This window comes from Bombus pascuorum, chromosome 2 (genome assembly GCF_905332965.1).
Source record: "Bombus pascuorum chromosome 2, iyBomPasc1.1, whole genome shotgun sequence".
Classification (NCBI taxonomy): Eukaryota; Metazoa; Arthropoda; class Insecta; order Hymenoptera; family Apidae; genus Bombus; species Bombus pascuorum.
This window is the reverse complement of record NC_083489.1, coordinates 10,700,518-10,726,458: the sequence shown is the minus strand read 5'-3', so window position 1 is coordinate 10,726,458 and position 25,941 is coordinate 10,700,518. Positions and strand designations below refer to the sequence as shown.

The window sequence follows — 25,941 nt, the reverse complement described above, 5'->3', positions numbered from 1 at the left end:
CCTCAAGCGACAAAATGATACCAATTTTTATAGCCACGTATGATGATTAAGTATGATTATTCATAACATGAATTAAAATCTCGATTTCCATTAGATCTTCGTAGAAATATGAAACATAGTCGTCAGACACGCTCGACTACGATCACTTGAACGTTTGACAGATGATATAAAAAGATAGCAATCTAATCTCTACCTGAATTACCTTACTGTCTAACTCCTTTCTCTTCTGCTCTTCGGAAAGCAAACTTGTTTTTTTTTTTTTTCAAAAAACCGGTATCCATAAAACGAAATCAATCAGGAAGAAACGCATCGTGTTCTAAACGAAACACGACACTAAATCTTCCCCGATAAATCCTAAGCCCACGTTCTAGACTACCGACACAGCACGCGAACGCCGGAGCACAACGGGCCGGATCAGTCCGAACGAAAAAAGAAACACGAGAAGAGAAAACGAATCGATATATACCGGTCGTATATCGGGCTTCTATCATTCGCTAAACAGCTTGCGGACCGGCGGGCTTATATCTGATCCCAGAGAGACAAGCGGGCCGACCCTGGCTATTGTTTGATAAAGTCTCAGAGCCGCGGATTATAACTAATGGAACTGCGAGAGGGAGACAAATCGCGGGTGTAGGTTCGCGACGCGCGTGCTGGGTTTATGCGATCGGGAATCCTTAAGCGCCCGGCGCCGCCAATAAAATATGCATGCACGCTCGCGGGATCCGTGTAGGTACCGGTGCTTTACATCCCACGAGACGTTGTACGCGTAGACGTACCGCGTGTATTAATCTGCATAAACTCATTGCTATGCAAACGAAGAGATTCGACGTCGAACTAGGATATCACGGGGAGCCTCCGTGGCTTACACCGTGGCTTAACCGGGCCTCTTACGTTCGTTCGACTCCACGTGTGCACACCCGCCGAACACCTAGTCACGATAAACGTATAAACAGCAGGTAGCTTGGTCTACAGGTATATATAGTATATAGGCACGTATACATTGTCGGACGATACCGATCGTAAAACGGACCTCCTTCGTCGATGGAATAATAATTGCAAAAGCTTGGCCTAGCCTGACGAGCAGGAAAATCGAGCCAGGTTTCGTAAACGAGAGGAAGACAACGACGCGCATCACCACCTGTTCCCTTGCGAGCATCGATAATCCGTCCCCTCCCCCGCAGCAGCGAGATGAAAAGAAAACAGTCGATGAATAATTTCGTTATTGGAACGCGCGACGGGAAACAGGTGACGTGAAATTGATTGGAATGTTTAAAACCACTCTCGAGAGTCACGGTATCGAGATAAGAGCCGAGGGATTCTTTCTCGCTCGTCGTTCCGTCGAAACATGGAACGGAAAAATTTGCATAGCCTCGAATTTTACCAAATGGAGGATATTTCACGAATCGACGTGGTAGAGTGATTTCGATTTTCTTTGGCCGCTTGTGGTCGGTAGAAGAGAATTTCATCGTTTCACCGCGGATGAAGTCTAGAGGATCGTAGAGAAAGTTCATCCGGGCCGCAATAGGCGTAATTGTAGGCGGTTGAAGCACTTTGTTTGATCAGCAATTGAAGCTGCCGTGCCAGTACGTCTCGTAACAAGCCCTGGCCGAGTTGAAAGAATTTTCTAAAAGAGCGCCAGAGAGGAATATTCCAGGGGGATAGACGCTAACGCTGAGAAGTATCGGAACGTTTGCGTACTTTGCCGATATTATGGACAAATTAAATTGCAATGACTTGATTCGAATAAAGCTTCGAGCGAGCCATCGAGTAGACGCGTCGGTTGATTTCATAAATTGGAAAGTATAGGAAAATTACGACGCTACGAACATTGTTTTTTTCAAATTTTTCTTAAAATTGACCATTATTTATGTCATTCTGTTACGATGTATCAACCGCTAAGGCTACACATCTTTTGCTTCTTCGGAACTGAACATTAATCGTGTCTGTGTAATGAATTTGGGAAATCGATAAAAAATGGAGTCGATGAGTGTATCTTCCGAGAGGCTCGTACATTACTGCCCCGTCTTTTAACAGGTAATTTTTTTATACCCTTTTAAATCCACGAAAAGGTAGCACGTACTGCTTCTAATTATGTCAATTCACCATTAGCTCGTACACTTTGATCAACTTCAAATACTCTCGCTGGAGATCGACCAAAGCGTCCAGATGCTTATGATACGGCAGTGTATGTATAGATATAGAGAGGAGAACGTCGGTTGCGACGTAGCACAAAGTATACGGGGCGTGCACGCACTAAACTGTGGATTTTCCGCCTCGTCGGCCGTAAGTTGCCGCATGTATGTTTAATGCGAGCACGCGAGGCCTACGACCGGGCGACTTCTTACTACCGTTCGCCATTACTTATTCACTTCCGGCGCAATTACCGCCGTGTACTCCATCAAAGTCCAGACACGGGAATCGCACCTTTCTTACGAGCGTATCGTCCCCGTCGTCTCCTCCGTAGCGCGAGCCTCTTTTCTCTTGCCGCTTATTCGCTTGACGCGTAACGCCGACAATAACGTCGCAACGAGGCATCGTACTGTCGAACTAATAAATCCATAGCCATCTCCCGTTGCGTGGCCCACGACCGTGAATTAATTATTCGAGTTTTAGCTTTCCCATGTCGTGTCACACCTGTGTACACCGTGTCTCGAGATACCACGTCGCGCGATCAGTTAACGGTAAGTGACACGGGGATACGCAATCGGATCGCGTTGCTTTATCATTCGTATGTAAGCTAGCTTCGTACAAGATTGTTGAGAATTGTGGATTTTAATTGATATCAAGATATCACTTAGAATTGATGTCAAAATAGTTTCAGATTTATTTAATATGTGATTTACAAGATATTCGCCGATACATATTTGCACGCACATACTCCCACACACTCATACTCATATATGTGTGTCACTACTGCACGGCTCATTTAGTGTAGCACACAAAATTACACATATCTTAATAAAGATGTTTTCCGATTTTGTAAAAGTTTAACTTGGGATTGCAGCTTTTTTTTAAGTGAGTACTTTTGAGAATAAATTCTGATCTGTTTAGCTTAGATTATGGTCGGTGAAGAGCAGTATTTCTCGTTCATCTCGGAAATTTTAAATAGAATAGATTTCGTATCGCATTTTAAGCAAAATTCTTTACAGATTCGTTCGTTTCGTGATAATTTGAAGACGTCAGATGTGATAACCATCGTCGTAATCGATATTTCAAGTATAAATTTGTTGTAACAACAAACGCTATTTCATGCAAACAAGTAGTAGACTAATTTATATCTCGTGTTTGTAATCCTCTTGTGAAAGATCATTATTCGTAGATTTTAACTCAACAAGGACTTTATTCCGAAGCAATGGAACAAATTATTTATCCCATTACAAGTTATTCTGAAACACCAAGTATATTTCAATGTCACGCAACGATGTATCAGAGATTCGAGCAAAGGATAATTAGGAAGGTACATCTCTATCGTTTTAACGGCACCCTGTCTGAGCCGGAATAAAAATGGATCGGTTGACATCGACAAAACGGCCGCGGGCAGCCCTTCAGGGCGCTTTTTAAACGCGTTATTTTTCGAGTCTGCTCGTTTTGTTGGTTTTGCTTATGAAACTTTGTTTTACCGACACGACAAACACGATACCCGTTTGTTGTCCCTGCGCTTTGTTTTTAGAAGCTCCGTACGCTTCCACAAATAAGGTAAAGCACGCTAATGCTGAGAAAGTAATAATTTTACAATTACGACATTATGCTCGAGCGTTGATTTAAGTTTAAATTGCTCGAACGAGCTGTCTCGTTTGTTTTTCCTCGGAGAACAACAAATTAACACGGTAGAAAACGAAAATTTCACGGTAGCTTTGTCCGGTTTGAATTTTTCATTCGACTCGAACGGGATAATTTCATGAATTAATCGCAAACGTTGCGCGCAATATCGCCGATATTCTCTTCCGCGGTATTGCCAACTCATCGTACGTTGTTTTAAATTTTATAAATTACGCTTTGAACGTTACACGAATCAAAGTATGGTAAAATTCCGCGAAACAAAGAGTTCATGTATTTAATTGAAAATCATATAATAAGAGTCCATTGGTTCTCCCAATTACCTATGATTTTTCGTTCGTATAACTTCACGTTCGAACAAGCGAATTAAATCAGTAAAAATTGATTGAACCAGAGCTAGCCAGAATTCGCTTCCGATAAATACACAGTTCTACCGTGTATATTCTCGAACGTGGTAATTTTCGAGGAAAAATTTTTCGAAATCAACGCAACAAGTGAAAAGACCGATCAGTCAGTCATCGTCGAAAGTCGAAACTCGTTCGGGTGTCTGAGAACCCATACCCTATTTGTATTTTCATTGAAGATAAAATCGATGATCAAGCAGGGAGACACTCGACTCCCTTACCGTTGTCATCTCCCCTCGAGTACCACCCTAACGAAGTCATCGAACTTGCCAGCGGAAGAGGCACCGCGCGACGGAAGCGTTCGAACGCGAAACGAGAGCGAGGAACAACAAAACACACCCTCGAAATCCCTCACCCCGGGCTATGGTGGTATATCGTTAAAGGTGGCGAGTCTCATAACGGTTTCCATGTTTTTCTCTGCTTTTTTTGTTCCAGGTTGACGAGGCAGAAATGGCACGGTCGGAGTCACGGTGAGAAAAGGGCGAGGGTGAAGCCCTCGCGCGAAACGGGAGCTATGGTGAAAAGCTTCGGTTTCTTCGCCGGGAGGGCGATACCTGCCGTCCACCTTATGCTTTTTCTCGCTCTGGCCGACACGACGAGCGCCGTAGACCTCTGTAAGTAGACCACTGCAAAGCCATGATCCGTCCCCCTTCCCTCGTCGGAGGTTTATAGTTTTCATCGCGAAACTTCCTCTGTAAGTTATTAACGAGCAAGACGCGGAGCGCCGCGCGCCACGACGATACACGTGGCGCTTGACCGCAGTCGACGAACTTTCGATCCGGAATCGACTTTGGCCGCGTTCGCATGGAAAAGCTGGATTCGCGCGTTTGTAACTCCGTCGTCGCCACCCTCTTACACACCCTCGACCATTTGCCTCGCAGTCAGACTGCTACCTCCCTCTCTTCAAATTGCAAACTTTTAGGCAGAAGTTGTGTATTTAAACAGTGTTCAGGAGGCTGACTGTTGGCAGAGGGAGTAGAGCCGCACCATGGAACTCATGATACGTCCGCTCGATACTACGACCAGCAAACCTTTGTGCGCAATGCATCGACGACAAGCGATTTTGTTCGATCCAAATTACTTCGCGGTGATCGACCAACTTTCGTGGAATTGAAACGGACGGTGGTGTTGGTACGCTCGAATGCCGGAACGTACGCCAACTACACCGAGAAGAATCGTACATATGTGTCTCGGGTTATGGACTTTCATTTCCGACGGGTTTTCGCTTCAAGGGTGAGATTACGTTCTACGTTTAGTCCTCTATATTGTCGCGAGAGTTGAAAGTTACGTACCTGGGTATTTACGTTTCTTATATATTTAATTTCCTGATTAGGTAATATTTTTTTTATTTAATTGTAGATCGAACGTTGACTCTTACAAATTATGAAATTATTCGCATTTGGTAGGTGGAATTAATTTAATTGTAAAATATACGGTACTGTTCTTCAACGAGTTTCTGGTATCTTAAATTTGATATGAACTCATCTTTTTTACCCTTTGGTTGGATTAGGTTACAGAATTTTGATTACGCGAAACAGCAAATACATTTGCCCGTATTTTTGAAACGTAAAACAACACGTAGAGAAATTTCCCATTACTCTGTTGAAAATGTAGTACTGGTACCTAAAAGGTACCTCAATGTGTCCGCATTAGTGACACTTTTTCTAAAATAAAAGAGGACTTTTACACCCATTCTCGACCCAAGGTCTCCGGAATTTAATGGGTCAATAAACGTCCAAGTAAATTTCCCGCGGTAGACGTCTCGCAAGTTGTCCACATCGAGCGTTTAATCGATCATCAGTCCACTGTCCGTACGAAAAAAGCAACCTGCATCGATTTGCATGTCGGAGTGGCTTAGTCAGCATCCAACAGGCCCGTTAACTTCGCTAAACGATCTGTCGGTGTCAGGCGCGTTACTTTTCCTTGTAACGAGTTCAGCAGTTGAAAGTATCGAAATCGTTTGGAAGCCGGGATAAACGATAGATCGTGCTTCGAATTCCGATTCAAGAAGGAGAAACATCATTTCGATTTTATCGTTTTCAGAAACTAAAAGTTCTTTTTTTTTTTTTTATTTTATTTTGGTTATTTTACAATTTGTCCTTGCGGACATTTGGTAAAGTGTTATATCTTGTTGGTGAAGAAAAAAAAAATATATAAATAAAAAATAATATAGCATGTGGGCGGCTACCCCCAGCGGGGTGCCTGAAACTAAAAGTGTATACATAAATTCATAGATGCAGGTATTCGATGGTGGAGCACGTATCGCGGTGGTGAGAATTCTCTGAGAACGATGAGTGATAGAAAACTGAATGAACGATGAAATGCCAAAGTACCGGTAGCTAATGGAAAGCAATTCGAGTGGCAAAGAGAGAACGCGCAAGTAGATCAAAGCGTAGAGTACCATGTGGATATTCGACAATTTTTCAAGTTTATATTCGATTAGTTTACGAAACTGAGGAGATCGGAGAATGTGTGGATACTGCTCGTATAAAGCGAGAGAATTTCAAGCGAATCATTAGAGTATTGAAAATATCGTACCAGTTTAAAATCATATCGTTATCGTCTTATTTTTCTGTTGCTATTAAATATAGTTTTATCGATATTATTTTACGTGTAACGAATAAAAACCTACTTTCAGTTCGACATTCCTACAGTAGGTATTCTTGCAAAATTTGTATCGTTAACGTTTTACAGAATTTCCCGAATCGATATTCTAACAAGCTTGGCCAAGTGCGCTGCTTATCCCTGTACGTTCCTTTCGCCGAGATAGCAAACGTATTAACCTGTTGCTACACGAACATCACGTGAATTTTCAACGTGCGCGATAAACTTTCAACCAGAGAATCGTTTCGTAAAATGAACGAACCGGTTGCCGTAACTATGAAAAAATTGGCAATATCCCAAGATAGAATTTCACTGGCTGAAACAAGACCTTTATATTTACACCAAGAGCATTTGCAGCAAAGTACATCGATTCTATAAACTGTAACAGACACTCGTTTCTCGCTGTACCCCTTAAACGTTCAACTCCTTACCTCCAGCACGAAAAGGGGCTCGTTAATGTAATACATAGCGCAGAGTCGTTTCCGGAGAATCAATTCAGAATCGTGTTTCGTTGAGCAACCACCAGTCACTAACGAAAAAAGAAGAGAGAGAGAGAGAGAGAGAGAGTGCAAATAAAAGAAAGCGAAATATACATGGCAAGAAGAGAAATATCGCCATAACTTTCGTTTCGTTGAAAATGGTTGTACGGTCGTACGTTGAAAACGGTTTTTCATTAAAGAAATGGAAACGCCATCGTCGGGCTTTATCAAATGCTTGCTCTTAATTGCGATATAAATTTTCCTGGAAACCAGCGAAAAGAAATGTCCCCGTTTCGGGACCATTCATCCCAGTGTCGATAGAGTAGAAGCAATTAATGATGTTTCCGTGGCGACCAAATGCAATCCTTAAAGAGTACGCTACGTTGAAAGAGACAATTCGCGATCGGACAACGCGAAAACGAGGCTAACAGCGACGAAAAAAATAACGTTGCCACGGAACACTTAGGCGGAATTAACAGAAACAGGGAAGTAAGTTTTCCACACCGCGGAAACCCGTTATTCACGATCGATTTACGAGCGCGATATCTCACCGTGGTGGCTCGTTAGGGAGAACGTGCCGACAAAGGAAACGGATTCTGCGAGAGGAACGATTCAAGTTTACCTCGCGAAAAGGGAGAAGTTGCAGCGACAGCCGAGGATCGTGAGAATTCTGGAGGGTGCGAGCGATATATCGAGGCTTCATTAATAATAATAGCGTGCTTGATTCACGAGCGACCGCTTTGTTTCGCTGATGGGTATCGTTATTGATTCTTACTCGTAAATTTTCAGGACGCGATCCATAATGCAAGTAGACGAGACGCTATGGATCTTTGTGCTATTTTTTCCTCTTATCGTTCTTTATTTATTTGTAGCTGTTATGAAATTTTAGAGTGCTTTAATGGATAGAAATGCTTCTCTTCTTTTCATCTCCCTTTCGTTGCTTTTCTCATCTACCTATTTTTTTCTCCTCCTATCCCATGCTTTCCCATTTTTACTCTCCTGTCTTCTCTTCTTCCTGTCCCCTTTCCCCTTTCTACTTCCCTTTCATATTTCCCTTTCTCTTACCTGCCCCTGCATATATACGTATATACAAACGGAAGGTATTCAGCAGAACAAACATTCACTGCGTTTTCGCATCTAAATTTCGTAGAAACTATGGCGTATAAATATCTTACGAGACGTACCCCGGTAAAAGCTATCGATATAACTATTTCGCGAGCTGCTCGTTTCGCGAGAATGCTTTCTCTCGACATAGCGACGATAATTTTCCAAAACTTGGGGGCGCCGTCGAGTTTCATCGATGCCCCAGTTTTCGGGGACACGTTTGCGCGACAAGTTCGCGGAAATTAATTCATTTACACGCGAGTTACTTCGTTAGCCGGTTCGAAGCACAGAGTAACGTGCTTTTCACGACGGGCTCGCAATCTGTAGAAATTTCATCTTACCGACGATAACACGACGGACCCTACCACTGCCATCGTATCCACGAAATTACGACGTCGCGGATTCGTCCAAGGATGGTGCAAAGTTTCACCGATATTAATGGCTACCTACGTGGCCATTCTGTTTCTCGATGGCTTAGCACGGATTCCTTCCGTTATAAGCTCGAATTCCCTGCTATTAATTCTCGCGGGGTCTCTGGTTATTCGCGGCACAAAGCTGCAACCTCCCATCACGTTGTTCCGGTACACCTGCACTCGATATCCGGCATTACGTATTATCGTTTATTCGCCGCGTATTCGATCCATTCAGGCAAACGATGCTCCAGCAAATTTTACCGTGGCGCATTTTAGTTGGTAATAGAACTTCGATATGCATAAATTGCAATCGATGCGACCCGCGCCATGAAGCGAAACCACCCCCAGCCCCGTCGCGCACCAGTCGCCCCTCGCAGCATCCTCGATAATCGAACTATGTTCGCGAGACAGCCAGACGTCCTCAAATTTAGAGAATTCGACGCGTTCTTCCTATTGTATATCCAATTTTACTAGTAATGCAAAGTGTGTATGATATTTAGGGGTTGAGGAAAAATGCAGGCATTCGTGAATCCCGGACCTCTGACTGGCAAGCTTGGAATTCTATCTCTATCGCAAAGGCGTCATTTTAATTCTTCGTTGTTATCGTTCCCGTTTATCAGATACGATTCCCTCGTGTAAATATAAAATTGTTTTATCCGGATTTTCCGCTTCTCCTGAAAACACGATAAAGTAAAGGATTAACGTTAGAACCATCGATAACCGGAGCGTAAAAATTGTATCGGAGAAATTACAATGGAAAGAGTGAATACGTAGGAATATATAGATAATACGAGAAATATTTTACAAGAAATTATTCGAATCTGCGAAATGGCGTCGTTATAAATGTTGAAGTAACTACTTCAAGAAAACTATATCTTTATTTATGTATATCCGTGACCTGACGACTGCTATTACGCAAAAATATTCTAAATAAGGAAAAGTGCATATCATTGTACCCTTGAGTATACATTATGTTTTGGGTTGCAAGGTCTAGAAACTAATAAACAGATTTCTATTTATGTTCCCTGTAGCCTCTAGCCAAAGCTATAAGCTTAACTTTTTTTGGTAATGTCCTTTTGCTATAAATGTATGAACGTGCTCCCTATCATTCCATTGTCTAGTAACACTCAGAAAGTAAGAATCTAATTCGGCATAAACTTATACTTGTACCTTTAATTATTTCAATATACTTTCCTATTACAAATTCATCCACTCGTTCTTCAATCAGTCAACCTCAACCTCAACAATAAATTTACAAAGTTTCTATGAAAATCTATGTGTCGATCATTTTGTCCGTTCTAATAACTCCGGTGTTCATTGATAAAGTGATACACAGATAGTTGAGCAGAGCGTAAAGAGTGAAACGTTACGAACACTGAATATTCCAGTTTCTATTACAGATGCAAACAAGTAGCTATATTCCGCGACTCGACGATGAAATCACGAGCATCGATGACAACGCGGAATATCAATTTACACGAAGTGCCATCCGAATCGTAATTTTAGTTCCATCGACGATTTATCGTGCCACGTTACAAATGCAACGTCTCTACGGTGCATGTTTCGTTAGCCACGATTTCGAAGTTTTCGCCGTGGCGGAACGACGGCAAAACCGTAAATAACGCGGCCAGTCCTCCATGGCCGACAATATTGTATCAAGATAGGCCCGGTTCCTGGTAGCAGGATACATTGCGTCCCCGTAACGCTGCCGTGTTCCCCTATGAAACAATTTGATCGGTCCGAAAGATACGAAAACGTTGAGGTAGTCCTTGCCGTCGTCCTAACTCTTCTCGTTCTCCTCGCATCGAAGCTGGAGGAAAGGCGGTCGTATACAAGAACGTAAACCGGCTCTATCCGACAGATTCATCTCGGTTACCTGGTTATTTAGCCATTTATGATCCGCTGGCGAAAACAGGACGAGCATCGATACCCAACCAATCCTTTTCCTCTCTGCCTTCTTCCTTTAGACTCGTATGTAAATTTTTCGTTACAAGACGAAACTTTAAACTCGATTGCACGTTTTCGTTTGTTTCAGCCCAATGCATCGCGCCGCTTGGTATGGAATCCGGCGCGATCCCGGACGCGGATATCACGGCAAGCTCTACGTTCGACACGGGAAACGTTGGTCCGCACCTAGCACGGTAAGCGACGCTTTTTCATTTCGATAGCATACCCTCCATATCATTCGTCATCCCTATCTATCGGTGACTTCTGTTGCTCTGGCCGCGCGCCATCCAATTGCCATTGGCCACGACCCTCCAACGATACTACGCGTGCATGGAAAGTTACTTGCTTAGGGACAGCTTGGGAATAAGAAGAAGAGTGGGTTCAAAAATGATAAATGTAGGAATTTGTAAGATGTTTTCGGTGTTTGTTGATCGATTGTAACGGATATGAAATTTTTATGATCCTAAACGATCAGGACAATGGGAGGAAATAGGAGAACACCTTAAAATTATATTTGGGCAATGGAGTTGCAGGGGCTGGCACACAGTGGAGCGTTTCTACCGAAAGGCCGAAATAATTAATTTTCCATGAAAATCACATGATAGCAAATACGTTTTATATATTCTATTATGCGCATTCTGTGCAATTTTGCATTTTCAACTTTCCCATAAATGCATAAAAATCCGCAGTTTGGAGATTGTTGAGAATTTTGGATCTTAATTGCCAAAATAACGGTATAGGAACACTAAATTTACACTTAGAATTTATATAAGAATAGTTATATATTTATTTGATAAACGATTTCAAAGATATTCGTCGATACACACTCGCACACGTCTCGCCTTCTTCCATACCAGTCTGTTAACTGAACAGTTTACATTCCGTTGTTTACGGGGCGTCGCGCACACACATACTTCCACACACTCGTATTCACATACATGTGTCACTACTACGCGGTCAATCTAGTCTAGCACATAAAATTATACATATCTCAATAGAGATAATTTATTATTTTGAAGAAGAGGTAATAGATGTAAAATCTTTGTAATAATTTGTTATATAAATTGTTGAAGTAGTCACCACTTCTAAGAAAACTCTACGTCTGGTCTTTTAGTCTTCTCAAGCACTGAAGCCATCGACAACGTATAGACAAAAGACTGGGACAAAGACAGACCATAAACTGTAGACAGGCGACGATGGCTTCAGAGCTTTCAGTCATAGGGTAACACTGCTAGCGTGTGGTTCTGGACCAGCTCAATTATATTCCAATTTGTATTTTCACTTCTGTGTTAAAATATATTTTCTACCTTACAATTTATCCACGCGTTCCTTTGTTCGCATACATCTAATAACTTCAATATAAGTAACAAAGATACGTTTCCTGTGAATTATACTACCCATTTAATTCCAATAGCTCACTTTCAAATCTACTTTGGGAATCTGACAATGAGTTAGGTGTTCTATAGTACTTTGTCTTTACGACAATGTTACACGCCTTCCTGTATCTTCGAATAGCCGTTATAACGATGGATTTCGCGAGACAACCAGTTTAGAGCAGACGGGTATCCAAGATGAAACTGCGTGCCATTCGAGTGGCGAGAGAGGGTTGATCGAGGGTTTTACTAAGGTCGTTAGATCGAGGGACGAGGGTTTATGTTTTCGAGAAATAGCGGTGATCTTGGGAGACATGTAAACGAAGGGGGACGAGTTGGCGATGGTAACGAAGGCGGAGACGGGAGGGACTTATTTAGGAAAGCACGTTTACTCGTCATGCAAAACTTAAATGGGATTGTGGAATGATTTGTAGTTTCGGTGGTTGTACTTTGGTTAAGAACGTATATTTCTACGAACATGTATTGTCTTATATGTGTATGTTGATTTGGTATGTGAGTACCACGAGCAACGTGTAAAGAATTTTATTTGTTCGGATGAAATAAAATTTATTTATCCAGTTAACTAGACGGGATATTGGAATTATTGTTCCATCGATTAATAATCGAGCGTGACGTTGGAAAACGAGCAAAAGCTTCGGCGAAGATTAGAACGTACCTACATAATATATGATAGTTGCTTAGTTACAGAAGATTAAGAGAACCTCATTAGAATTCCAATTTTATATTGAAAAAAATAGCAAGCATCGTTTATAACAAATCCAAAAGAGAAATCCAAGAAACTCGAAACATAGATTGAACGATCTCGCGAAGTACTCGAGCCTCGAAAATTTACTGCCTATTTCTTCTCTACGCCCTTCTTCACTCACTCTCTCGCTCTCTCTCTCTCTTTCTTTCTCTAGACGAAATATTATCTCTTACATTTAAATCACTCTATGTGATCAAATGCACGACTAGCCAAAGAAACGACTCCCCCGAGGGAAGTTCCTTTCGAGGCTCCGATTTGCTCACGCCCAATTATACCATAATTATTTCAAGATGCCAACCAAGCAGTTATTCGGTGAATTATTCATACGCGGCGACGATGTTCGTGCGTCGAAAACCTCGTGGCAAATTCGCGAAGACGTGATACGCAGCCGGGAAAAGTAAATCAGCGCCCCTTTCCACGCGCAGCAGCCAGTTTAATCGCGGCCGAAACGCGAAGGGAACGAAAATTAATACTTCAGGATTCATTAATCGCGACGCGGCTCGCATGAATATTAAAAATGCGTTGCATCGTGCCACCATGGTAACTCGTTAATACGTAAAATCCGGTTTATCGAGTTTGCGTGCACGCACAACGAAAGACGTTATCACGCGTAAACAAAGAGAGCAGAGTGGGAAAAGCCGCCAGTAATTATTTCTAATCTGACCGCGTCACGCGCTTTTTCACCCGATTTATACACGGAAACCACGTGACGACTACGCGGTATTTCTCACTGTCGCGACTCGTGCAGCCAGATAAAATTAACAAAATTTTTCAGGTATGAAAAAAAAAAGAGTATATGCGTGTGTAGAGGTTGCGGTTGTACAAACGTATTGGACAAACAGGCAGAAGGTAATTCTTTATGCAAAAGTGAACGAAATATGCGGGATAAAATTTTTCAGTCCGAGGTTCAACTTGTGAAAAACGTTGATTTTGCATACGCAATCACGCGATTATTGCGGTATATGAAATTTGTATTGAAAATTTTCAGTGTAAACTAAAAAAATCGCTCCGGGACTGAAAGAGGTATTATAAATTATTTCGTCGCTGTATCCAATATGAAAATTACCTACATCATCTTACAATGAAAAAATCATCCTTTTTTTTATCTTTACACCATTTAAATCGCGCAATTATAACGACCACGCGACTTTCGCGAGTTGTTTTAAGTACGAAAAGAACACCAAGCGCAATGGTAATTAGCACAGAGTAAACAAGGAGATAAAAAGTAACAAACCAGTTATTAACAAAAATATCGATTAAATATAGATTGCGGATCTTTCTACGTTTATTGACATTTTTAATTCGCAGAAATGTTCACAATACATATGTGCAATATACATATACACGTTCAATATCCCAAGTATTTTCCATAATATGTAAGGAGTGAAACAAATCTAAATTTCATTTCTTCGGTTTTATTTGTAAAAATATGAATTTGCATAATAAACCACAGTCTAGTTGTGCGATGAAAGAATAAATAGTTAATCGAAATACATATATCAATGCCCTATCAGTGCAGGTTCATTTATACGGATAGGTGAAAAAAAGGGGAGAAAAAAAGGAAAGAAGCGGAGAAGGCTGTTCGATTCTCGCAACCCGCGAAGAGGTTGATGAATTTAATCGCAAGGGTGATGCATATTCCAGGAAGAATAAATCCTAAGATAATCCAACGTGCAATTAAATCACCGCGATCGCATGTTCCACACTTTTTCGTACGCGCGCTGTGTCGCTCGGCTGTAATTAATATTTACGCGAAACACTTCCTTCGCGGCGGTGTTTATCCAGGCCGCTCCCCGTGCAATTAATCCAACCGGACGATAGTTCGATAATTCCGCGGTGATCGAACGCATGCGAACCTCGTTCCATATTCATCGCTCTTCCATTGACGCGATCATATCCGCGCCTGTACTTTTGTCTGCTAATAAGTAATTTTACATGACAATGCGTATAACAATGCGTACATGCGATGATTGGGAAAATGGATTAAACAATTTATGATTTTATTGGAGATAAAAGAATAAATGTTATTGAGGATAAAATCATATATTTGCAGTATATCACTGGTTAAAATAAACAAAAGATATCCCATTGTATTGATACGTTATTTATATATTTATCTGTATGGTGTATTCATTCTATGGTGGATTTATATCGATTAAGGTAAGACAAGATAGAAACGAACGTTTATTGCCAGTCGGACTTTTATTTTATCCTTCTGTAAAAGAAATTCTGTCTTTCCTTAGTTTTTCGCTTCAATGTAAATTTGACATCTTCGTAAGAAGGAATTACGAATATATGTATAAGCGGAATGTTCGTGTCTCCTTTGAGATTCATTTGCAGACCTATATTAATGAGACATTTCTTGCTTGTTTTAATACAGTAGCCGGCAAGAGTTCGCAGGTTGCACTTCTGCTGCTTGAATCATACGTTAATAAAGTCTCTTTTACACAAATTTAATAACACTGTATTTCATAACTCACGGTAGAAACTATACTCATAAAGCAGTCTTTTATCATCAAAAAGTCTTTATTTCAATCTAATAAAATTACACCACGACAGGAAACTTCTGACAGCCATTGTCAAAAGTACTATATCCGCCGAGAGCTACCCTTTGTCCGAATATATCTAATATATTTTTCAAATTCATCCTTTCACCCCCAGCAAGCCAACGCAACTGAAATTCAAATCGTCCATCCACGCAACTCCTTTGCTACCCTTCCACCGTAAAACTTAAAGCAGCCTCGAGCCTCTAATACAATTATCACAGGGAGATGTTTGACGTCGGCCAGAGACGTAAAAAGAATATTACACCTGGCTGGTGGCGAAAGGGTTGGCCATGTAACGCCTCTTGTAACCGACGGTGCAACGCATGAATACGAGATGCGACGGCAGCGCGTGCGCTATACCGTTTCTCTTGCTCTCTTCTATCGTCACTCCATTCGTCTCGTTCTCTTTCTGGCCGACTCGAGTTCTCGTTCCAGCCAAACCCTCTCGCCCCCTTGTCTCGCCCCACGGATAACCTTCCGTCGGTGGCGTTTAGATATTAATGCGTAGGGTCCGGTATTCAGCGGCGGTTGCAGCGCAACAACGGTTTATACGAATATTCCATCCCACGGGACATATCCGCTCTGGTGCAGGCCGCGGTTGTAACTCGAAGCGAGGGCCAAACCAACCAGCTCGGCCAACGTGGAACACGGAGAGCGTCGGTCGCCGGCCCCGCGGGCTCTCCGATATTAATACATTCCATTACCGCAGACAATGACCGGCTGAATGGGCCTGACTCTTGATGAGCTTCGGGGCGCCCCCGCATCGCATCCAAGTGCCTCCTTTGCCAGTCCACGTCACCGTCTAATTTAATACACCGCGACCTCGGGCGAAGGTGCTTAGAATGGCTGACGATGCACCGCCGAGCAAACCGCATCAAAGAACAACCATCGACAATGCTATTTGATACAGCGTTCTTCTTCCAACTCGAAGATTGTTACATGGGTTGCGCTATTGGGCGGTGGGTGGGCGCTATAAATTGAAATCGAATCGAAAGTACCGCGGTTTTGTTGGATTTCGCGCGACTGCGGTGATTGGATACTCTACTCACTGTACTGGGAATTGTGTCTTGCCTGTAAAGTTTCGTTTAAGGTAGATGGACTCGATTGATTTGAAAGTATCGTGCTATTCAGACTATTCCAAGTATTCTCTCAGGTTTATACGCGTATCTTTATTTTACATAATTCGATTGAGTTTCCTTCGTAGAGAATGTTTCTGCATTTTGTCATCTAAGTTTCTCGATGAACGAGCTGATCGGCTCCATCGGTTTTGCTTTCTCAATTTCGTTGCACAGGTACGTTATCATCTTCCACTTTTTCAAGAACGAATCACTTGCAAACTTTATTTTACTTTACTCTTACGAGTGTATTTATTACAGAAAGATGTAAGTTGTAAATAGTACTGCTTTTGAAATTTCGTAATATTTCCCTATTTTTCTCTCTGTCAAGAGTTGTAAAAAATACTGTTTTTTAAATTTCGTAATATTTCCCTATTTTTCTCTCTATCACGAGAGGATCGGTATAGTTTCCTAGTAATTGGCTCTCTTAAATTTTAAGCGAAATTGAGATTCTTTCAACTATTCCATCGTTTAAAGGAAGCGATAGTTACTAGGTAACGTAATGTTATTTCGAGTTTCGCTATTGGCTTCCTAAATCTAATCTACTCTTTATGAACTTTGCGTTTAATCATATCGCGCAAATCATCAAACTTTTCTACAGAGATGATTTTTATATTCTTCTTTATCTTCCTGCAGCTAACTTTTTTAACAAAGTCTCTGATGCACCAGGATGGCTTGATCTGATAATCTACTTCCTTACTCAAATTGATTGTTTCTTTTCAGTATTGTCTTTCAAGACTTCTAGCAACTCGTTCTCTATTTCTCTCGTTATTATAAGTATCACAGACAATACTTTCTTCCACACAATTTTAAGTATCCGCTTGCCATCAACTAAATTCTTTTATTTCAATCTCGTTAAAACGAACATAAAAGCACCCAACGCTATAAAAAAGTTTTTTAATATCGATCACGCATCGATAACGATTCTTTCGTTTTATTTTCAAGATTGAGAAACTTTTTAACGATAGAGGAATACGATTAGATGAAAAATGACTCGAAACGGTAATAAGATCAAAATGACGTTACTTAAACGCGAGTAAATCAGCTTGTATGAACAGAAACGTAAATTCAAGTAACCCGAATGATCCAACCAAAGCTTAAAAATAATAGATTTCAAAGGTAAAAGATAGGTCTGTACGATGTCTCTTTCGTTGCGGTTACGATAAATCCTCGGTGGAACGAAACGTGACGCACGAAAAGAATACAATTACGTAGCTTGAAAAGGTAGAATTCCCAACTGTCTGAATATTTGAATCGATGAAATATTCAAGCACTCGGTCTTCTTTCCGCGAAAGATAAAATCAGAAATAGCTCGTCCTATATAAACTTCCTGGCCAGGGAACCGACAAAAATGCCAGACGTCGTTCGATCGTTCATATTGACTTCAATTAAGGCCAGATTATCCCCAGTAGGTCGTGTCAATCCTGTCCATAATTGATGTATAAAGGTAACTCGCTGTGTCTGTGGCTTGGAAACCTGCCGAGAAACCGGGACAGAGCTCGCGAAAACTAAGAACGTGGAGTAATTGAGAAAGAGCCGCAACAAGCGAAACGACGAAAATACCGAAAATCCGTATCCGAGACCGTGGAACACGAACGATCGCCGTCAGAGCGCGTCAAAGCACCGATAAATCGGTGTCATGCCGTGTTTCCACAGTCGCGGCAGCGTTGCGAGCGTGACATTTAAAAAATTGCCGCGTTACTTCTCTCGGCTTCTGACAAAAAGTTCGTACGGATGTCAAACACGTTCGCGGTGTAATTTAATTAACGGTGTTGAAATGCTAACGTCGCCGTGATAATTTCATTTCAAGCGGCTTGCGGGATAAAGAGGCAACGGCTGATCGATGAACGAATCCCCGAAGACGCTTTTCGCGTGGGTGGAATGTTCAGAGATGGAAAACGGGGAACAACGGATAGAAGGGAGAAAGGAAAAAGGGCGAGAAAAGAGGAAACGAGTCGAATACAAAGTTTCCCTTGAATGCAGCTTTTTCTTCGTTGAATGGCGAAACATCGGAAACGATGTTACAGACAAATCTGGAGTAGCCGTTTTCTGTAGCGCGAAACCATCGTTTTCCATATGCGAGTACACAAAACGATTCTCAAGCGCGCCATAGTAAGAAGACACACGACTCGTGCTTTTACTTTAAGAAACACCCTGCCTTTCCCGCTTCTTTCGCGCGTCTTCTTCCCTTTTCTTGCCGTGTTCTCAGTTTGAACGATATTTCCAGAATGGATGCAATTAAGATACTGGTTAGAGATCGTGCGCGGTATATAAGAGAGCGGTCTCCTGTTGAGAGAAATAGCAGTGGATTGAGAAGTCAAAAGGCAAGTCGCAACTGCGAGTTTGCCCGCTGCTTCGCCGTGTATACACAGTCCGATTCAACGAGCGAATTCAATTGGAATTACGCGAGGGGTGAACGCACTTTGGAAAAACTGGAACGTAACTGCCCGGTTTCTTCACGTGCATCGTGGAAATTTATTCGAATAGCCGAATTCGAACTCCTGTGTACATCATTCTTTGTACTTATTTTCTAAATTCTTGCATTAAGAGGCTGTGTATTATATTCGAACCGATAAATAAAATAAAATTACTTATACGGTTCGTTTTTACTCGAACATGATAGAAACTCTTTGAGTACAATTTTATCGTATTTTATTCTGAAATAGTATCACAGAATACAGAGGATGCGTCGTCGTCGTTGTCGAAGAATTAAGCAGAGTACGTAGGTAAAAAGGAATAAAATTAATCGAAATGCTCTGGTGGGAACATTTTTCTAAACCTATGGTCCGATCGTGGAATATCTTTTCGTTTCGCGATTCCCATTTGCTGGCCGATGAGAACGCGTACCTGGCAAAAACAATTTTTCACAATACCGCTTCTAGCCTCTTAGGTGCGGTTGAATTTTGTTGTAAACGAAAGGCAGAGTTTGACGCGAATTACGCGTAAACGATACAGCACTGCAATGTGTGTGTTGGATAATACTGTTTTATACGCAAGCACATTGGAATAAAGTTTTTGATAAATAAATTATAATTTTTCTTAAAGATATGACGCATATACTTGAACTTTAATAATTTACTTTATAATTAATAATACAATTGACTGTGATATATTTTAAAACACGGTACGACACATAGACCCACGTCACAATTTTCACACTCACAGCGCAATAGCGTTTTTCAAATTGCTCTTCGTTTTCTATTTTCAAGCGACATTTTGAGCTTGAAGACTCTACAAAATTACTATGATACGGATCGGTATGTTAAAAAGAGCATCTAATAATGGTATATTTATTTTAACGGAAAGCAACAATTGATATCTGACACTGGCGCATCAAAAACAGAGACTATATATTCTGTCTGTATATCGTTAACAATGTTATAAAACGTTGCGAGGACAAGAAAAGTGTGAAGCAAGACAAATGAAAAAGATCGTTTAGTTGAAACGGTGAGCGAATGAGTCAGTACAGTGAGGCACTATAGTGGCGCGTCGTAATATAAAATGATATCCGCGAAAGCCACTATAGTGGCGCATCGTACCTGAGAGGTTAAAGGAACGAGGAATCTTTGTGTTCCCCGTTTGCGTGGCACGCTGCATAAAAATTAAAACTGTCAAGATACGATGGCGAAACGGCGCGGAATAGAATAGAGATACTTAGCTAGCGCAACGAGGAACGCGACGACGTCCAGCCCCGACTTTTCATGCGAGTAATGGCTTTTAGAGTCATTACTTGATACACTGTAATTTCGAAGAGGCAGATAAGGCTGCAGCTACGAGGGTTATACGCTGGCTTTGTATCTCGGCAGTCGATTACACACTCGCGTCTGACGATACCAAGATGAATCCCATTTTCGATCTTGCTCGCGCTAGGCTAGGAGAAGGGTAATTCAGTTCCATTGTTCGTTCCTCGAGCTTCTACGAAAGTTCCATAAAATTTTGAGGCATCTGATAAAATCGGAAACCCACGATCCCTGGGAAAGATGTGGAAAAAAATTGTTCGTAGAAGATGCGATGTTCCGTTTAGTTGTTCCGAGCAAAAGGAATTTTCTTTTTTTAATGAAACTGCAGGGAAGTTGAACTGGGTCGTGTCGCGATAATTCGGAAACGAGAAAATCAGGCAGCCTGTCGTTATCCGCGTTACACGCGTTCTCCGCTGATACCAAATCGAAAACCGGAATTCAATTTGCACGGCTGCTGTATCGAATCGTACGGGACGAGAACAAATTTCAACGAGTCCAATAAGCGAACTTGTGATATTCCTCGAAGCAATACCAACCGCGAGAGAATAGAAACATCCCTGAATGGGGTGGCGAGATAAAAGAACGAAAAATGGCCAGCGGAGGATGATAGTTGGTTTCCTAAGTATCGGCAGTGTGCTCTTGATTTCGCGAAAGAAAAACGCAACGAACCTTTAAGGAAGTAGTTTCTTATCTAAGAGCAGAGCGTATCGCGATAACGTTTATTGCTCGAACGTAGTAGCGTCCACGATGCTCCGTATCGTTTAACTTCAATTTTCCAACTGGCTAATTTAAAATTTCAAACGTGTTTTAGTCGATCAATTGAATAATCAAACGAAAAAGATAGTGGAGGTTAACGGGTATAAATAGTAATCGATTGGAAGAGGAGACGAGAAAAGTGTGAAAAAGAAAATCGTAGAAAGCCGGTAGCTATATCGCTTGGTTTCATTTCATCGAATAAAAATTCTAGCAACGATTCATAATAACGTTGGAGAATGGTGTTCAGAATTATAAAGCTATACTCGATCGTGGTAATATATGGGGAAAATAAAAGCATTGGAGAACAGGAACCTTGTTAGAGTACCTAACAGCGATTTCCGAGGTCACACAGTGGCCAGCGAAGCATCAGCGAAAGCAACGAGAATAGGAGACACATGATAATTGCAGGAACGTGGTCACACTCCAGCTTTAACCTAATCGAGTAACTATCTCCAATTGCGGTACCTGATCGCGTACTAGTTACCGGCTTTAATTCGGAAACGTAAGAGTATTTTAATTAACTGAAAAACATGTTATCGAGGGAAATTGCACAACCATTTTGCGATAAGAAATTCTAACGATATCTTTCTCAACGAGTAATACAAAAACATTTATTACAATTAGACAATCGATAGAGAAACTCCGGAGAATACAATTAGAGGAAGATAGAGGATAATTGCGGGGACGTGACTACATTCTAACCTTAATCTTATCGGTTGGATTTCCTCCACTGCGAGATCACCTCATAGTCACTAGATTTACCTACAAATTTCCTACAACCGTAAATCCACCCCTGTTCTAAACTTCCGAATTCTCATCGAACCGTAATGTCAAAGGGAATTTCTCCGACTTGCTGTAACGAGGATCGCGACGTTAAATGGAAGCAAGAAGTTTTGTGTTTAAAAAACAATGATCGCGGGTATCCAGCGGAACTGGAAACGATCCGACTGAGAAAACGGAGCAGGCAAATGTTCTCGCGTGCTGCGTCGATACGAAAACGCTGGAATTTACGGTTCGACGTGAACTCGAAATTTCCATCAGCCAAGGACCTATCGGGGAATTACGACCTGCTCTTCCCTCTTCCTTCCGTCGTTTCTTTTCCCTCCTTTCTTTCCTTCTTTTGTTCGACGCGCGTCTACGCAACCCGAATCAGATACCCGTATGTCAATTCCCCTGGCGAACATTTTGCATAATATAAGCGGTATACCGTTGCTAAGAGACAGCTGAGAAGAGACAGTGTCGCGTCTCAGCTAATTTCAGCGAAGTCGAAATCATCCGCGAAGCGGTTAACGCGATGGGAAATTTAAGCCGGTCATGGTATCTCTTTTTGGTCGTGGTCGATTTAATGCAGCCAGTAAGGGGACAGGATTTTCGAAGGTTCGAAACAAAGTCTCCTCTCGCGGAACACACGCGACCGATCGTTCTTTTTCGACGGACGTCGGACCACACACGGCGCTCGATGCTTTTCTCGAGACCGGGCCCCGCAAAAAGTCGCTTTAAATGGCACGTGTAGGCTGTGGCCGGACGAAACGTCGACTAAATGTCGGCTGAAGACAGAAATGATGGAAGGGGGAAGCTGCGATGATCGCGGTATTACTTTTTCGACGCCAATAATGATAATAATGGAGAGTACTTTAGCCGTCTTGGCTACGACGACGTTGGTGGAGAAATGTATGGAAATGTTGAATGTAACATCGATCAAAAATTAAATAGAAAATCGGGAAAATGATAGAGAGTGTCTAGGACAGAGAAATAAACGTTTGATTAATTTACGCGGTCCAAATTTAAATTAATGTAGATGTACTTAATACTACAAATTCAGAGTCGATTTTAGTCAAATTCATGTGAAAGAAAAATATATTACTTTTTTTAATCAAGAATTGTCTGCGTTAAAGGACGAAAGTTTTCAAGGTAGTGGTTTGAAATCGTATGCGATAGGGTATGTTGTACATTAAGCGCGAGAATGATTTTTCCTTTTTAAATCGATCATGCCTTGCGTTGAATAGAAAAGTCGAAGTTCTGAATAAACGTCGAAAACGAAGGAAAAAGAGCGAAGAAAGAATTTGCCGTGTGCATGCATAAATGGTGTGGAATTCATTGAAACGTAAAGTTCAGAGTTCGGAGAAAGTACGAGTATATCTAAGAAAGTAAGAGTTCTCGACGGACTGTTTTATAATACAGAGCAAGAATTATCGCACGATCGAATTACTATTTATTAGACAAATTATTATTTACTAAACGCAGCTACTACTGTTTTACATGAAAATTTACGAGTCAAAATTCTACCACCATCCAACATTCCTACAGGTAATACTTTTAAATGGATTTACGGAGTACGTCCGCTGTAACATACACAGGCATAAACTACCAATAAACTATCGATAAATCTCATGGCCGAGAAATATCTAAAACCTAAAGCAGAACGTCCGAAGCGCTTTAAGATTCTTTAAGACAGGCATCAGCTAACCGTATCGTAAACTCCGTGTAATTAAATATTCTTGGCATCTACATTTGCATATACGTTCCAGAGGTACTGTAAATTACGTTAAGTCGCGTTATCGTAACAGACGCAAACCTGGCAATATCTTAGTTACACCACGTCAGCAAACACGCGACATCTATGTATACAACGATCCATGCCAATTAGTCGTTAATGCCAAACGGTATCAATTAACGTTTTGTTGTAGCCGGCCGTGCGACGATGGCAATTTTACGAGACGACTTTGGCTCGCGTCTGTGGTCCAGCTAATGCCCCGACCAACACCATAAAACCGACCTACGCGTCCATTTGTCTATTATTCCATCACGGAATTGCAGGTTGCGTTTGGGTTCTCGCCGGCCGTGGTATCGTTGCGCCTCCTTGTTCGTTGTTCCAACAACAGGAAACCGGCCTGTTCGAGCTGGTTGTTAAGGATAAAGAGGCGGTTGCATCGTGAGAGCTGTAAATCTCGCAAAACCAGGCCCCAGACGTTGTTATAACGACGCGTTGCCCTCGAGAACGCCGCCGCGTTATCATTCTCGGTTTGATGGCCGGTAAGCACGATTATTAGCACCACCACGTCGAGACACGATACCACGCCGAGGCGATAGGAGAACATCCTGGAAAAATCCCCTGGTACGCATTAATTTTGCCGGCCCGTTGCAAATTACCTGAAACACCGGCGAGTAAATACTATGTAACGCGCAAAGCTGAACGAGCGGTCAGGTGAGACGAGTTTAGATAAACTGGACTCAACTTCAATCCTCTTGAGATAGAGGCAGCGTGAAGTGATAGAAGCATCATCGTTATTTCTGCAGGCGTGAGTAGTTAGTCAAGGTGTCGACCATCTCACGAGGTGTCGAGTTCTTGGCATTGCACATGGAGCGATGATCTCCGATCTCCGCTAATTTTTTTAAACGCTTTGTTGAATCGTTTGATTACGTTTCATCGGTGACACACCTAGAATTTCTCTTGGGAATTTGATGCCGATGAATAATTTATTTTTACGCAACGGGTGTGGCTAGAGACACTCATTCTCTTTGAAGAAGAGTTGGCGAGTGGTTTAATTTTATAGTACATAACAGAGCTGTAATGTTAATATCTGCCGTGATTGGCGTTGCAGTTAAAAATCGTGGAATGGATAGACTAGAAATAGGGAGCGAAGATGGAGGTAGAATACGAAACATCTAGACAACAAAGTCATTCAACGGATACATCTACGTGTCACGCTACCTAGAAAATTGAAAACCATATATTAACACTGAACGATGCTGCTACATTCCTTAACTTCCTGGGTTTATTTCTACTACTTGTCTGATAACAAACCTTTGTAGAAAGCTGATTCTAGAGGAAAACCTGATCGATAGACTAAACCTGATTTTTCTTTTCCATTAAGCTCGATGAACGAAGAAAAATAAAACGTTTCCCTCGCTGCAATTTGCATCGAAGGGCAAATCACCGTTAATTAAAATCAACAAAATTAAACGAGGGAGGACTCTATCCAAATCCTAATTACATTCTCAAAATTCCGCAAAGATTGCAAAGCTCGCGTTGGATCCCTCTTTTCCGCTTACGAAAGAAACCGAATTATCCGTATCGCGTCCAAAAGGAAACCGTCGTCTCGTCGTTGTCGCCGCCGTCGTCGTCGTCAGGTCGATTTCCCTAGCGACAATTAAGGATAGAGCAAATATCGTCAGGTACACGTTGTTAAGACACGCCTCCAAATATTCCAGTAATGAAGAATAATGCACGATGCTAAAACAAACTCTCCCGAGAGGGAGAGTGCCGGTTAAACCTCGAAGACGTCGGATGTCCCCCATCCTCGGTGTAGGCTTCTCGTCTCTTTCCGCGCCATTCACCTCGCACCATCCAAAAGGATATACCAACACGGCTGTATACAGGTATAGCGTGACGTTACGACCGGCAGAAGCTTCCCTCTTAGCCAAGCATTTAAACGGTCCACGCAATTAGGGAAGGCGCTTCGCGCCTCATCTTTTATTCATGCCGACTACGGCCAGCCTCTCCGCGCCTTGCTTTCGACCCCCGGAAAGATTAAAACCGAACCACGCCGATCCCTCGGCTCTACAGCTTGCACGTATTAAATGGCCAGCTTGCACCTTCGATCGAGATCACCTGTGTGTATACGCGTCAGAATGGATCGAGCTGTCCAGAGATATCGCTGTGTCTCTCCTCGACAACCTCGAGCCTTCGTCTTCTTCCTTTTTAAGGATCGTCATCTGGACACATAATGCGAGCTTCTACGGTTTCACGTTCATCTTTCAATTTTGCGAGCTACAATTTTTATTATCTTGACGTTGGCTTGTGAATAATTTATATTTGATCGCGGTGCTGGATGCGAACGGGAACTGCGTGTTAAAAGTTTTGAAGAAAATTGCTTCAACCATGAATAACGAAACAGTTGAATGGGTTTCGTAATT

The 25,941-nt window shown here is 41.9% G+C and overlaps 1 protein-coding gene across 2 annotated transcripts in view; it reads left to right on the top strand.

Moving 5' to 3' along the window:
- The window catches only part of LOC132916514 (discoidin domain-containing receptor 2-like), a 164,458-nt gene that overhangs the window by 71,773 nt on the left and 66,744 nt on the right, over window positions 1-25,941 (top strand). For both annotated transcript variants that reach the window (XM_060976595.1, XM_060976594.1), the window contains exons 2-3: window positions 4,617-4,795; window positions 10,817-10,922. In XM_060976595.1, coding sequence (XP_060832578.1) covers window positions 4,696-4,795; window positions 10,817-10,922 — 206 coding nt within the window. In that variant the 5' untranslated portion in view covers window positions 4,617-4,695. The remainder of the gene's footprint in view (window positions 1-4,616; window positions 4,796-10,816; window positions 10,923-25,941) is intronic.